The 16,215-nt window shown below is 40.6% G+C and overlaps 2 protein-coding genes across 2 annotated transcripts; one reads left to right on the forward strand and one right to left on the reverse strand.

Moving 5' to 3' along the window:
• Positions 1-7,365: 7,365 nt before the first annotated feature.
• On the reverse strand, positions 7,366-10,214 carry LOC131691282 (protein lethal(2)denticleless). Its single transcript, XM_058977565.1, has 3 exons — positions 9,987-10,214; positions 9,287-9,922; positions 7,366-9,184 (listed from the first exon to the last, which is right to left on the reverse strand). Exons 1-3 carry the CDS (start codon positions 10,027-10,029, stop codon positions 7,737-7,739), a joined length of 2,127 nt encoding a protein of 708 aa, XP_058833548.1. The 5' UTR covers positions 10,030-10,214; the 3' UTR covers positions 7,366-7,736.
• Positions 10,215-14,305: 4,091 nt separating this feature from the next.
• LOC131690222 (lethal(2)neighbour of tid protein 2) lies at positions 14,306-16,208 on the forward strand. The gene is made up of 2 exons (XM_058975811.1): positions 14,306-14,682; positions 14,771-16,208. The coding sequence occupies exons 1-2, from the start codon at positions 14,385-14,387 to the stop codon at positions 16,027-16,029; spliced, it is 1,557 nt and encodes a 518-aa protein (XP_058831794.1). The 5' UTR covers positions 14,306-14,384; the 3' UTR covers positions 16,030-16,208.
• The last annotated feature ends 7 nt before the right edge of the window (positions 16,209-16,215 follow it).

The following is a 16,215-nucleotide window of genomic DNA, read 5'->3' on the forward strand; positions in this document are numbered from 1 at the left end:
TTGCGCTGGTTCACGCTTTCTAGAAAATACGACTAGCTCAGTTTTCTCCGTGGAGAACTCGATACCCAGCTGGAGAGCCCAAGCAGACAAATTGTCCAAGGTATCTTGCAGTGGTCCTTGCAAGTCGACGGCTTTAGGACCTGTAATAGAGACCACACCGTCATCTGCAAGCTGCCTTAGCATGCAGGAATTGACAAGACATTCGTCAATGTCATTCACGTAAAAATTGTAGAGGCGAGGGCTTAGACATGAGCCCTGCACTGAAAAAAATCCAAACGTTAATTCTATTTGCTTCAAACCGCTTAAAATTCATATGAAGAAGAAATGCTATTGTTATCACGCGCCCACATATCTTCTATGTGTCAACTGTATAAACTATGTATGTATACACATAAGTTATATGTGCATATTGTTATAGAATGGGGTTTTATGTGCCTAATAGTTATGAAATGTGAATGTAAGATTAATATTTCTTGTAAATACACACATTAGGTTTATGTGCCAGCAAATAATGTCTATATGTCTCCGTTAATTGCAAAAATCTATGTGTAAAATCAATAGGCATAACGTTTACTTTTTTTTGAGTGTGGGGAAGGCCCATGTAGCTAAATCGTGATGTCAATAAATCGCCATGCGAGAAATGCATTTGTTTTTCGGACAACAGGTTTAGCAAAAAGTTATTTAAAATTGGCGAAAGACCATGCTGGTGCAACTTCTCATAAAGAATGTTGATCGAAACTGAATCCAATAATATCCAATAATATAATATCCAAGAATACTGATGCCATCTGCTCTTTGTTAGCATATGCCATTTGAATTTCTGTTGAGAGCAACGCAAGGCAATCGTTCGTCCCTTTGCCTTTGCGGAAGCCAAGTTGTGTATCTAACAGTAAGTCATTTGTTTTGACCCAATTATCGAGGCGAAACAAGATCATTTTTTCGAATAACTTCCGGATACAGGACAGCATTGCAATCGGACGATACGAATTGTGGTCGGAGGCTGGTTTTCCTGGTTTTTGGATGGCGATGACCCTCACCTGTCTCAAGAAACCTATTAAATAAATTCAACAAGCGTCTTTTGGCAGAGTCTGGCAGATTCTTCAACAAGTTGAATTTGATTTTATCTGGCCCCGGGGCTTTATTGTTACATGATAAGAGAGCAAGTGAGAACTCCACCATCGTAAACGGTGTTTCGTTCGCGGTATTGTAAGGCGACGCGGCGCGGTAGATTTTCTGTGCCGGGGCGGAATCCGGACAAACCTTCTTGGCGAAATCGAATATCTAACGGTTTGAATATTCCACGTTCTCGTTAGTACTGTTTCGGTTTCGCATACGTCGGGCCGTGTCCCAAAGAGTGCTCATCGATGTTTCTATTGTTAACCCGTCGACAAACCGGCACCAGTAACTGCGTTTCTTAGCTTTCATTAAATTTTTCATTCGCTTTTCTAATATCGCGTACACTCGGTAACTAGCAACTAACCCGTCGTTCCGGAAGGTTTTATACGCGGCAGCTTTCTCCGCGTACACGTCTGAGCACTCTTTGTCCCACCACGGGTTGGGAGAACGTTTTTGGGTGTTCACGTCGGGTACTCGTTTCGTCTGAGTTTGAATCGCGGTATCGAGAATCGAGTTGGACAAAAACTTATATTCTTCCTCCGGGGGAAGTACCTGTGTTGAATCGATAGTTTTGGATATCTCAGCAGCGTAGCTCTTCCAATCAATGTTTCGTGTGAGGTCATAGGGAACATTGATTGGTGCCGATGGTCTTGAACCAGTGGTGATTGCAATTACAATTGGTAAGTGGTCACTACCGTGGGGATCAGATATTACCTTCTACTTGCAATCTAACCGTAGTAATGTCGAGCATAAAGATATGTCCAGTGCACTTGCTTGCGCAGGTGGTCTAGGAATCCGTGTCATTTCCCCTGTGTTCAGAATTGTCATATTGAAGTTGTCACAAAGGTCTTGAATTGTCGAAGATCGATTATCGTCGTATAGACAGCCCCACCCCGTACCGTGAGAGTTAAAGTCTCCAAGAAGCAGGCGGGACGAGGGAAGGTGTTCAATCACTTTGGAGAATCTTCGATATCCCATCATGGCCCTAGGAGGAATGTAAATAGAAGCAATGCAAAGATCTTTGCCTTTGATTGTTGTTTGACAAGCGACAACTTCAATGCCTGGCGTCGAAGTGAGGTTGATTCGATTGAAGGAGTAGCACTTTTTGATCCCTAAAAGTACCCCTCCATATGAGTCTTCTCGATCCAAGCGGATAATGTTAAAATCGTGGAAGTTGAGGTTTATATTAGAAGTTAGCCATGTTTCACATAGGGAAAATGCATCACAATGATTGTAATTTAGCAAGTGTTTTAATGAATCAATTTTGGGGATAATACTTCTGCAGTTCCACTGTAAAACAGTGATCAGATCCCTGATTCCGTCTATGGTGTTCCCCACATTTACCGCACCGTTGCTTGTTGCTACAGTAGGTGGCCGTGTGACCTAGCTGCTTGCAATTGGAACAATTTCATGACCCGCGGTACAAACAGGCGTACAGGTAGACGAGCTCCTCCCACTTCAACGTAGCTCGGAAGTGCAGATCCGGCGAAGGTTACGCGAAACGAGTCTGATGGACTTAGACCCGCATCACTTACCACACCGTCGATCTCCACATCACGAGAAGGGATGTAGACGCGATACTCCATCGTAAAGAGGCTATTGCTAACGATATCATGGGCCTGTTTCAAGTCAGTAACGACTACGCGCAGTTTATCTGACTGAACCTTTTTAATCTCGGTTACGGCCGAGTAACGTTTTGTCAGCTCCCGTGCAACAGTTATGCTGTTTAACGGTTTATTTTTGGGCCGAAAGTATACCACCCAAGGACCAGCGGATCCATCCTGGTAAACCTTGACTCGGGGGGCCTGTGAGACATTGGGGGAAAGTGGGGGAAGTGGATCGACCATAACATTATCTGTCTCAGTATCAGATATACGTTCTTCTTCCCCATAATATTCGTCTTCGGAGGATGATCCTTCTGTTTGTTCCATTTTGTTGCGGGAGCAACACGCTCGACCGCACTATTTAATTTAAATCAAAATAAAAAATCAAAAACAATAATAAAAAAATCGATAAGAAAAGTAAAAAACGAAACACTTCACCAGTTGGTTCCTGACGAGCTGGTAGGTGAATTGATCCTTCGTTTGTTTTATCCGTCACCCGCGTGACCTTCACACAGTAGAGAGCTGATATAGCTCGTCTAAAAAAAGCCGTCTTTCAGGCAAGAAAACTGTTTAGTAACGCACCTCACTGCACTACCTTCACCGGGGAGCACGTCGTTTGGCATAAGTTCGTTTGGCATAAGTTCATTTGGCATAATGTTCGTTTGGCATAACCGTAGGTGACACATACGGTCGTTTGGCATAATGTTCATTTGGCATAATGGTCATTTGGCATAATGGTCATTTGGCATAATGGTCGTTTGGCATAATGGTCATTTGGCATAATTTGAAATATACATTGAAATCTCTGTTATATTAGGCGTTGACGATGCCTAATGTGGCTACGCCACATCGCTTTAAGCGTGGTGCTGTCCGACATCGCTCCGCTCCGTCGGACTTAAACTAGCTGATAGCCCCTATGTTTAAGTAATCCGGCCAAACGAGTGGATCACAGAAAGGGTGGCCAGACTTACCGATTTATCGGTAGTCCTACCGATTTTGGTCTTCCCTACCGATTCACAGACGACCAAGGCAAAACTACCGATATTTTGTTATTCCTACCGAAAACTACCGATTTTTATTAATTTTGGACACATCCTACTCAACATTCATTTTTTGGGTTGGATTTGGTCTGAGATCTGTGTTGTCAGTTTTTTACAATAATAATAATAATTATTATTATTCCATTGTCAATACTACGAATTATTCTATGTCAATACTACGTTTTTGGGACAACAACCTGGCCTACCGATAACTAGCGATAAACTTTTAGTGACCCTACCGATATTAAGGAATTCTATCTGGCCACCCTGATCACAGATTTGCTTGCAAGGGGCTGCCGTTCCGACGGGGGTATACAGATTCAAAGAACTGCTCATGTTTGAAAGAAGGAGTCAACTCCTAAGTTTAAGTAATGCGGGCAAACAAGTGGATCACAGATTCGCTTGCAAGATGCTTAAGTTCCGACGGGGGTATACAGATTCAAAGAACTGCAATATATATATATATATATATATATATATATATATATATATATATATATATATATATATATATATATATATATATATATATATATATATATATATATATATATATATATATATATATATATATATATATATATATATATATATATATATATATATATATATATATATATATATATATATATATATATATATATATATATATATATATATATATATATATATATATATATATATATATATATATTGCAGTTCCTTGAATTTGCATACCATATAACTCTCGCAAGTAAACCAGTAATCCACTCGTTTGCCCGGTTTACCCAAACCTAGGAGTTGACTCCTTCTTTCAAACATGAGCAGTTCTTTGAATCTGTATACCCCCGTCGGAACGGCAGCCCCTTGCAAGCGAATCTGTGATCCACTCGTTTGCCCGGATTACTTAAACCTAGGAGTTGACTCCTTCTTTCAAACATGAGCAGTTCTTTGAATCTGTATACCCCCGTCGGAACGGCAGCCCTTTGCAAGCGAATCTGTGATCCACTCGTTTGCCTGGATTACTTAAACTTAGGAGTTGACTCCTTCTTTCAAACATGAGCAGTTCTTTGAATTTGTATACCCCCGTCGGAACGGCAGCCCCTTGCAAGCAAATCTGTTATCCGCTCGTTTGCCCGGATTACTTAAACATAGGTGCTATCAGCTAGGTTAAGTCCGACGGAGCGGAGCGATGTCGGACAGCACCACGCTTAAAGCGATGTGGCGTAGCCACATTAGGCATCGTCAACGCCTAATATAACAGAGATTTCAATGTATATTTCAAATTATGCCAAACGACCATTATGCCAAACGACCATTATGCCAAACGGCCATTATGCCAAATGACCATTATGCCAAATGAACATTATGCCAAACGACCGTATGTGTCACCTACGGTTATGCCAAATGAATATTATGCCAAATGAACTTATGCCAAATGAACTTATGCCAAACGAACTTATGCCAAACGACGTGCTCCCCTTCACCGATATCGCAGGTAATAATCATCACTCGCGGGACTGTTTATTAGTATTGCTTTACTGCAGCCTCTGCCACAGCAAGCACCTTCGTACTACCGAAAAAACTAAACCACACCGGAGAGAACAAAAAGCACTTGTTTCTCGGTACACGTTCGGTTACGAATGAGTGTGATGTTTCCAGTGTACAAAAAGGTAACAAATGCAACATCGAAAATTATCGTGGAATAACTACATTGCGAGTCAAGTCGAAGTTCTTCGAATCAACGAGGCGCTGTTCCCAGCTTGCCGACACTACATTAGCCACGGTTTTTTCTCCGGTAGATCGGTTGAGATGAACATGGTCTCTTTCACGTCTTTCTGCACAGAACAAAATTTAATGTCCAAACAACTGCAAGTGGACACGATCTACACAGATCTTAAGGCTGCGTTTGAAACTGTTAACCATGAGATACTGTTAACGAAGCTTGATGAACTTGGATGTACTGACCGATTCTGCCGTATCATACTTTGTTTACCGTGAAGTCGTTGTCCATATCGGTGACAATGTGTCTGAATCCTTTTCCAACCATTCTGGAGTTCCTCAAGGTAGTACGCTTGGTCCGCTACTGTTTTCACTGTTCGTGAATGATGTAGTTTTCATCTTAATGCGTGGAGGAAAACTGTTCTTCGCCGACGACTTGAAAATATTTCTAGTTATAAGAAAGAAGTTATAAGGAAAGATTGCTACAGTATCTTGTTGATACTTTTACAGTTGGTATAAAAGAAATATGATGGTTCTTAGTGCTTTGTCATCAGCTTTCATCGAACAAGGAACATGTTCACTTTCAACTACAACATTGCTGGAACTCAGCTGCAACGTTTTGACCATGTAAAAGATTTCTCCGCGATCATTGACAAAGCAAATCGTCTACTAGGTTCTTTCTATGTTCAAAATATCCAACGAATTCTGGGTTCCTTTGTTTCCAAGCGTTATATTAGGTTTGTTCCAGTACCAGGAGAAACTGGAAGTACTCCGGAGCATACAGGGAGAAAATCGTTCCTGTACTATCTTCTCTTTTTTCTTCTTCTGGTGGCAAACCGGAGTGAAAAGGAGCAAGAATTTTTTGCTCCGGAGCAACAAGGAGTAACTTCCATGTACTGGAACAAACCTATTGTTCACTGGTGCGCTCACAGTTGGCATTCGCGAACGTCGTCTGGTGCCCCTACCATGCAGCTTGGAGTCAAAGAGTTGAAGCTTTCCAGCGCAGATTCATACAATATGCGTTACATCAATTGTCTTGGAATGATCCGCTGAACTTGCCACCATACGAAAACAGTGGACTTAGGACTACACATCTCATAAGACCGTGGGCACGCCTCACAAGCTACCATCTTCGTATCTAAGCTTCTTCTGGTTCAAGATGTTCCCGATCTCCTATCACAAATTAACCAGCATTGTCTCACACTGACGCTCAAGCGGAGAAATACAAGATGATGTTGTTCCGTCGTCGTTGTCTCCGTGTACCGTTGGCGCTGGCTGCATGCAGTGCTACCAGCCCCACTAAGGTGGAGTTGCAGTTTACCTGAGTTCAGAGGTGCTACTAATGATGTTTTTATTTGAGGCGAAACTGAGTCAGTTCCTAACCCCAACTGCTGTCAAAATGTATGAACTGACAGCGGTTGGGGTTAGAACCGAGGGGGTGTCACTCCTGTCATCCGCTAAGGAGATATACAGACTTTGACAGTAGCCAACATATGTGGGCCTAGCCGCTTCTAGCCCCATGTCGCCCGTGCAATAGCATTAAGTTGTTTTGATTTTAACAAAGGGAGATGTTGGCTAGTACAAAATGGCTGCCTAGCAGGAGCCTGGTTAGAACCTGACTCAGTTTCAGGTTCAAGCGAAATCGCCATAAGTACCAACTACGATCCCCACAGCGGTATTACCTGTCAGCAGCGCGTTAAGAACAGTGTAGCTATCGCATTTTCCTTCCACGTGCCAAATATACCTAAGTAATGATAAGTTATTTCATCCATCCTTAAATGTAACTTATCTAAGAACCAAATACGACCAAGGGGTGTAGGCATGGACCTCAAGAATGGTACAATCAGAATGGCTTTTCGGGTAGTGGTGAAATAACGTAATGTATAATAATCAAATGACATAATTTATATTCTCTTTTTGGTCAAAAATTGTTTATTCCATATGTACACAAGTTGGCATTCCATTGCCTTCGTAAGAAAAGGGTGGCTGCTTTGACATCTTTATATTTGTTATCAATTCATATAAAATCAAGTAGAAACAAAGTTCATCAGTCAAGATATGCCCAATACATTTCTCTCCTAGGTCTAATAAAATGTGCACTTTTGGATGCAATATTAGTAGGAAAGTCCGTTGAAGCTTTAAGTTCAACAAAAAATAAGTAGTTCGAAAGCTAAAGAAAAAAATATCTTCATTCTTGCTAATTTGCTCTAACTAGCCACCGAAGTAGGAAACGTATGTGTATGAAATCGCGAATAAAGTCGTCGAAATGGCCTCCCTAAAAGTTTACCGTACCGCTACTACCATTACTACCAGTCGGTGTCGTAACTGTGAAGAATCTCAATATAGACATCTCTGGCGTGCTTGGTCCCTGGCTGCTCACAGAGTTCCTTCTGCTTCGAGGAGTCCTCGGTTGCTGTGCACCATCAATCGAACCGCAGCGTACGTTTCTTCTGCAAGGTGTACTAGGTTGCTGACTTGTGGAAGGATTTTCATCCGATGTCTTCAGCATCTGCAGACGAGGTGATAACAGCAGGCTTACGTCTTCAGAAACGGACGCTGATGGCTCGATCGATTTGGCTGCTTGCAAAAGTTTTTGCTTCCGGATTTTCGTTAGCCAGTCGACGTTTTCTTTCAGCTTCCGTTTATTGCTACAACTGCTGTTCACATTCACTAGATGAGGAGCATCACCGTCGATAACAAAGTTTGGTAAATTGCTTGTTGGCGAAGACATCCCGTTTGTTAGTTTGAATCCCGTAGAGTCTAATGATTTCAGATTCAAATCAGACATAGTGAGAGGTGACTTACAGTTCGATGATTTTTCGTCACTTTCCTCCAGGATTGTGTTGAGACTTCGAGAGGTCGACGAGGTAGATGCAATTTCAAGCGCAGCGAAGCCTGAGAATTTACTATTAGTGTTCGCAGGACTAAAAAGCCGTCTGCCTCGTGTTTCGATGTTCGGTCTCTTAATCTCGATATAGGAAGTGGATGGATCTTGTTGGTCAAAACCAGCCATTTCCATAAAGGACCGCTTACCAATTACTTTCTTCTCGACCGTATTTGGTGTTTTTTCGTTTTGTTCTACAATTCTTCTAATTGACCTTGGAGTGAACTCTAGTGATTTCAGTCTAATTTTTGTTGCTTCCTGACGATAATTATCGCAGTACTCCGCATCACCCTTGTACCGCTCTTTCTCATCCGCTTCGATTTGCTCTGGTCCGATTCTCCATATTTTGTGCCGCGCATCGTCACTGCAGGTTACAATTCGGATATCGTTGTACCTCTGCATCCACGCGACACTGGTTACCTCAACGGTGTGACCGTTCAACCGCACTAGCGGATTTGCACTGTCCACGTTCCAGATATAGCTCTTCTCATCGCTTGACCCGCTAATCAGGTACTGTCCATCCGGACTCAAATAAGACTTGATATAGAACGTTCCATTTTTAAAACCACTATAGCGCTGAATCGGCTGAGCTGCGTAACTTGAAATGTTGTAACAATAGATGTGATTATCCATACAATTCACGTACAACCGTTTTCGAGTGCTGTCAATCAACAAGTTAGTAAAACCTTTGAGGGTTGTTTTTCCGGCATATGGGAAACTATACTTTGGCAACGGGTCTCGGTTATGGCTAGAGTAGTGTCGCCTGACGTCCCACACCTTAATTATACCGTCTCCAGCCCCGCAAGATATCAGCGTGTTATCGTCCTGAAATGCCAGACCTAGTCAAAGAAATAATTACTAACGATTGTAAATATAAATGTTTTTTTTTTTACGAAGTGCAATAACTAGACCTTTGTTTAATAGTAACAAATCTGACTTACCCGTGATACTGCTACTGCACCCATTAGGTGGTATCTTTGGTGTTGCTCTTGTTCGCTTACGATAGGCCGACGGCGTCCCAGGACCCCCAGCATGGCCACTAAAAATGCAACTGTCCGCTCTTGGAGCCAAATTCGACCCGAGCTGAGCTCGAATGTCCCACAAAACAATCACACCATCTCGCCCTCCGGTGGCAAATACCGCCGGATCAGTTTGTCGAAAAGATGCCGTTTTCACCGAGCGGGAGTGGCCATTGAAAACCTGACTGCTCACCAGTTTGGATTCGGTTAAAGCCCACAACCGTGCCGTGTGATCCCCCGAGGCGGAAACAAGTTTCATATCCCCAGGCATCCATTCAACATCGAACACCGCATTCAGATGGCACTGCTCGCCTTCCAGCGCTCTTTCCCCTCCTGGTTCTAAATTCGGCAGAGACGTATCCTGAATAGCGACTTTACCATCTTCATTGGCGATTGCCAAAATATGTTCGTTCCCTTCACATTTCGAAAATTTTGCTGCCAAAATCGGAGGAGCCGGATTGAAATCTGCCGTCAGTTCCGAAGGACTGATACCCTTCCAGCTATCCTGCTCGTGTACTGTCAATCGCGTTAGTGCTGAATCGTACGCTGCCGAGAAACCTGCAACGGAGATCATTCGAATCAAGAATAATCCTGTTACTTACGGGACGAAGCTAAAACTTACGGTTCCCATGTTGTCTTTCGATGAGATTGATAACCGTGTTCATTTTGGATTAACACGCAGGTTGAAGCATATTCCATGAAAATAGCTAGGCTAGGTTGGTTTACGCGGCCTTTGGCGCAATTTATTATCTTCTGATGCCAGTGATGGGCTAATAATGAGCGAAGCTGATGACCAAAACAAAGAAGCAACCAACGGAAAAATGCAGCGGGAACGAAGTCGATGACGACAGTCCTGATTGTCAAAATATTGTGGCACTCTTATTCGAAATATCTCAAAATGTGAGTGACGCGGCACTCAATTTCGAACATAGTGCACGCACGGTTAAATAAAACAACCTGCAGAATAAGTTCTTTTAACTTACTTTTGAGTTGTGCGTCGCTTTCGCACTTATTAGTGTTGTCAAAAACAAAACGAGAGATTCGACTCAGTCGAGGTCTTCCGTGGAGGAAGGTACTTTTGAGTTGTTTGGGGTATACTCAAAATTAGGTAAATTCAACTTAAATTTGAATATAAAAAACCTATCAATGAGTTGTAATTTTTGCCGTGGTTAAATGGAAACTACCTTCAACACGGTTTACCTAATTTTAAGTTCCCTCACGATACCACGAGTTTGAGTCAAAGGAACTCAATTTTAGGTAGTTTTTCGTTTCTGTGCGCGTAATAAAAACATGAGTTTTCTTATGTGGTTTTTGTTTGAGGCGAAACTGAGACAGTTCCTAACCCCAACTGCTGTCAAAATATATGAACTGACAGCGGTTGGAGTTAGAACCTGACTCAGTTTCAGGTTCAAGCGAAATCGCCATTAGTTATGAGTTAGAAAGGTTAGAAATGAAAATGTTAACATTTGAAAAATTACGCTTTTTATGTAATCGACAAATCTCGACATCTATTATCTATTTTCATCAAGTATATGTAGGCTGTATAGAATAGTATTACAATATTCAATTATATACTTTACATTATTTCTACGGTTAATTATTTACGGCTACGAGGACTCGCCTTCCAGACTTTTTTCTGACAGAGAGACAAATTACGGTCAAATTGATCAATTGATTTTTTAAAAAAATCTTCGCTTTCATCCTAGCTAGTTCTATTTCGTAGGAGACAAAAACACAGCGACCAGTACTTAGATCTATTGTGGCAATCCCAACTAATTTCTGTTCCAAGAATTATATTAAAAGAAAATTAAATTGTTTTTTGATGGATATCCTTCATTTTCGCTGGGCTTTTCATTTGATTGAAATTTTAGCAATAGAATTCTTCCTCTATAGAAGGGTTTTTCCTTCGATATTCCAAATTTTCGCATAGCTTCGCGGAGTTGTCGAAGGCCGAGTTTTACGTGACAAAAGTTTTCCATAGGAGTCAAGGTCTACTGCTGATTCGTCTGGCTTCGATAAAAATTCGCAGGAGATGGTCAGATGCGGCCGGTAGTCCTCTGGATGCGAGCTTCATTTTGATGCAGGTTGGCGTCATTGCTTCTACGCAAACAGATGGATATTGGTCTTTCATAGATGCCAGATATAGGTGTATAATATTCATTATTTTAATTCGCTAAATCTGGTCTCTACGAAGCGACCGTCGCCATTAGTCGATTGTGATGTGTGGGGTCCAATTCAACCGTGTTCAATTGTTGAGATGTGGTTAGCAATGTGTTTATATTATTTTCGCCGACGGTAGGTATCCTTTCAATGCTATAAGATTTAATTGTCTCTCGCTTATGAAAATTAGAAATGCTGAAGTAATATTTTTATTTGGAGGTCCAGAAAATTGAATGCGTGCTGCGGCCAATAGATCTTTGTCCGAAGCTAATTTGGGGATTTGGTCGTTAATGTTGAAATTCTGATTGGTGTTGTTATTTTTTATTATTCTGACTATTCATGTAATTCCTGTTACTGTTGTTTGCATTGGTGTTACTGTTGTTGTTATTGATGTTCTTATTACTGCTTTTGTTGTTAATGTAGTTTTTCATGTTGTTACAGTTGCTGATATTTTTGTTGTTAATTACATACGGGCGTTATTGAAAGAAAGCGGTATCTCGAGAAAACAAAAAACAACAGAGTCGTCGTTTTATGTTTTATATCACAATATGACAACACTTACAAGCAGCCCTTTAGTACTTTTGGTTTCCAAGCCGAACGTTGTTGATGCAACTTTCATCCAATCACGAGCTGCTTCAGGATTGGTTTAATAACGGGGGACAGAGCTGGCGGATCCTATCCTAGGTAACCATGAATGTAAACTGCCATCACGTAAGATCCCTATAAGCTTTGCATGGGCTCCCTCCTATACTTCCCCTCACAAAACCCCTATGCTCGTTTGGCTGCACTTTTTGACAGTTCGCTAGACTGCAATTTTTAACACTTCGCTAGTTTGTGTATAGAGTGTCTGTAGTGTTTAGTGATAAGAAATACTTTCCTTGATTTATAACATCTCGCGCTATTTTTACCTGTATAATGTGTTATCACACGGTAGTTTTCAAGCCAATAAATATATCGTTGAGAAGAGGTAGCGAATTCTGTCCAAATACTGTTGCAATGAATAGTGATCCGGCCTATTACGCAGATAAGATTAGCTTTTCTAGGCAATACTCCCACGATCGGCTGTGTGGAGTTCAAATTGCTTTTGTTTAGCGAACATAGTATACTCTCGATAGCCGGCTGCACATAGTTTAAAAAGAACCACACATAAGTTATATGTACATATTGTTATTGAATGGGGTTTTATGTGCCTAATAGTTATGAAATGTGAATGTAAGATTAATATTTCTTGTAAATACACACATTAGGTTTATGTGCCAGCAAATAGTATCTATGCGCCTCCGTTAATTGCAAAAATCTATGTGTAAAATCAATAGGCATAACGTTTACTTTTTTTTAGTGCAGACTAAAGCTTTATAAGTGCGTTACTAATGTAAAATAAATGCTTTCTTTGACAGCTCTTACATCAGTCGCTTAATCGCCCTTTTCCACTTTATAAAAGCATTGGTGTCGCATTTACGGCAATGAAGCATTTTATCGTATTCTACGAACGACTCATTTAAGACTGTTAACTTTACATCATTTGTAGCGTCGTGGTTACTTGGGTACCCGAATAGAAATGTACAGTAACAAAACCATGATTTTTACTGTGACAGTACAGTAATTTTACAACAATTTACAGTAAGTTTTAGTGTTATGCTACAATATAAAAACTAAACTTTAACGTTTTTACAGTAAATTTCAATGTAAAATAGACTTTTACAGTGAAAAAGGGGGGTGGTTATGTATCTTAACATTAAAAAAAAATCAATTTTTCTCCATACATTTTTTCTCGAAAACAGTAAAATTTAATGTGAATGCACTGTATCAGTTTTTTGCCGAACAGTGAAATGTATTGTTACATGAAATTTTATTGTAAATCTACTGCGAGAACTTGGCATCGAACAATGTTGAAATAGTAATAACTATAATATTTATTGTTTTATGATTGTTTGTAGGGTAAATGCTATTGTAAAATTCTATCCGGGTAGGGTTGCACTTCCTAAATTAAAATATGCAGTACTTTTTACATAAATATGTATATACATATACATATACAAGGCAATCATATTGTCTACGATAGGATAGCGCTGTAATCAGCGATTTTGATGTCACCTTCGTGGTTTTTTTTATTTGAAGTATTTTAAACTTACCCCTTCAAAACATTTACGGCTAATTTCTTCACTAGACGAAAACTGGTTTTCGCTGCAAACCAGTTTTCGGCTAGCTACACGCCGAAATAAAACAACCTACAGAATAAGTTATTTCAACTTAAATTTAGGTACTTTTGAGTCGTGTGTCGCTTTCGCACTTATTAGTGTTGTCAAAAACAAAACGAGAGATTCGACTCAGTCGAGGTCTTCCGAGCAGTAAGGTACTTTTGAGTTGTTAGGGGTATACTCAAAATTAGGTAAATTCAATTTAAATTGAAGTAAATTAAACTCAAGGTTGAGTTATGATTTTTTCCGTAGTTAAATGGAAACTACCTTCAATTCGGTTTACCTAATTTTACCTTTCTGCACGATACCACGAGATTGAGTCAAAAGTACTCAATTTTAAGTAGTTTTTCGATGGCGTGTAGGTAGTAATTAGCCGTAAACCGGTTTTCAACGAAAACTGGTTTTCACCAAAGTGAAGAAATATGGCCGTTAATCTGCTTATTTTATTCCTCTTCAGGGTAGTCATTTTTGAGTTATTTTAAATAAGCGTGTAAGTTATCGAAAATTTGCAGCGTGGCGTCGCGTCATTTCGAAGAATCATTACTGTCACTCACGGAGATAACAAAAAATGAGTGCGTAGTAAATGTCAAAAAATTAGAATCTAATGAAAGGGGATAATAGCAAAGTACGTACTATACTATATCCAGCAGCACATCGTCGAAATGCCACCACCGGGGGCCAAAAACAAACATCCTCCGCCCGGCGTTCGCAAGCTGGACACTTATTCCACCCTTAATTGGCACCGGTTACAGAAACAGTACCTGAACGTAAGTTTCGTTAAATCGCTTATATTCGATCCGGCACAATTGCCACTGGTTTCGTGGTTCATACTAGTCGCCGAATTCTTGCTTAATGTGTTCGTCGTTCGCAATGTTGCCTATACTGAAATAGACTGGAAGGCTTATATGCAGGAATGCGAAGGTTTCCTAAACGGAACGACCAACTATGCGATGCTGAAAGGTAAGATTCGTAAGATTTGGTACAAGTGTGTTCTTGTTTAGACTTTGTTGAAACAGCTCCGTTCTAAAAATAGAACATTTTATTTCAGGTGACACCGGTCCACTGGTATATCCGGCTGGATTCGTGTACATCTATAGCGCGTTGTACTTTATTACGTCACAAGGTCGGAACATCAGGTTAGCTCAGTACATATTCATTGCCATATATTTGGCGCAGATGGCGTTGATTCTTCGGTTGTACAGCAAAAGTCGTAAAATCCCGCCGTATGTTCTGATCATAACAACCTTCACATCCTACCGTATCCACTCGATCTACGTTCTAAGGCTATTCAACGATCCAATAGCGATTCTCTTTCTGTACTTGGCACTGAATGCTTTCATCGATGGCAGGTGGACAACGGGAAGCATCTTTCTGAGCTTGGGTGTATCAGTTAAAATGAATATTCTACTGTTTGCTCCGGCTATTCTGCTGCTGTTCGTCACTAATTTGGGATATCTTAAGGCTTTCGTACAGCTGGCTGTGTGCGGATTGATCCAACTAGTTTTGGGAGCACCTTTCCTGTTGTCTTATCCACGAGAATATCTTAAAGGAAGTTTTGATTTAGGTCGGGTTTTTGAACACAAATGGACTGTTAACTATCGGTTCCTGGACAGAGCGATTTTTGAAAACAAAATGTTTCATTTGGCGCTGCTTGCTACCCACGTGTTGCTGTTAATTTTATTCTTTTCGCCTTGTTTCAAGTATTTCCAGAATTACTGTCGTTTGAGGCATTTGGAGTTAATGCTTTCTCCGCAAATAGCGGCAAAAAATGAAGAGGTTGCACAAGAAAAGAGAAAAAAGAAGGAGAAACCCAGTAAAGCCAAGCCTAATAAAGAAGAACAACTTACAAAAGAGCAAGAAAAATTCCTGAAATCTTTTGAGAAAGGAATTAAATCGATGGGTTCTGACAAAACACCAGCGGTGGATAGTGTACCGGCTTCACTGGAATCGGAAATGCAGACACAACCCAACAAATTCTCAATTCATTTCGATAGAGCTACTCAACTGGCGCTGCTTCCTATTTTCCTGTCTAACTTTATCGGCATAGTGTGTGCTCGCAGTTTGCATTACCAGTTCTATGTGTGGTATTTCCATAGCCTGCCGTATCTAACCTGGTTCACAGAGTACAGCACTAGCCTGAAATTTCTTCTGCTACTCCTGTTGGAGTTTAGCTGGAACACGTACCCAAGCACCAACGTGAGTAGTATGATTCTTCACACGTGCCATATTGTTCTGCTGGTCGGGATAGGACGAAAAATGTTCCGCAAGATTCCGGATTTGGCTCAAATCAGCAAGGCGTCAGACTGAAGCAGGATAAAGAACCGCCGAAGGAACTTGAATGACGAAATCCACGAGCATTTCTTAAAAGTTTATTAGATTATAAGGTGAGCAAGATTTTTTTTACGTTTGAGTAAGACTTTTTCTCGTTTGACAGATTTTGTGTTTGATTTGTATGTGACAATAGAGCTGTATTTATTCAATTTGAGCGTATTT

The sequence above is a fragment of the Topomyia yanbarensis genome, chromosome 3 (assembly GCF_030247195.1).
Source record: "Topomyia yanbarensis strain Yona2022 chromosome 3, ASM3024719v1, whole genome shotgun sequence".
NCBI lineage: Eukaryota > Metazoa > Arthropoda > Insecta > Diptera > Culicidae > Topomyia > Topomyia yanbarensis.

Coding starts and splice junctions, on each gene's coding strand:
- LOC131690222 (XM_058975811.1), top strand. CDS start 14,385: ATGCCACCACCGGGGGCCAAAAACAAACATCCTCCGCCCGGCGTTCGC. Junction 14,683..14,770: donor CAACTATGCGATGCTGAAAG/GTAAGATTCGTA, acceptor ATTTTATTTCAG/GTGACACCGGTCCACTGGTA.
- LOC131691282 (XM_058977565.1), bottom strand. CDS start 10,029: ATGAACACGGTTATCAATCTCATCGAAAGACAACATGGGAACC. Junction 9,923..9,986: donor CGAAAGACAACATGGGAACC/GTAAGTTTTAGC, acceptor TCTCCGTTGCAG/GTTTCTCGGCAGCGTACGAT. Junction 9,185..9,286: donor GTGCAGTAGCAGTATCACGG/GTAAGTCAGATT, acceptor TTCTTTGACTAG/GTCTGGCATTTCAGGACGAT.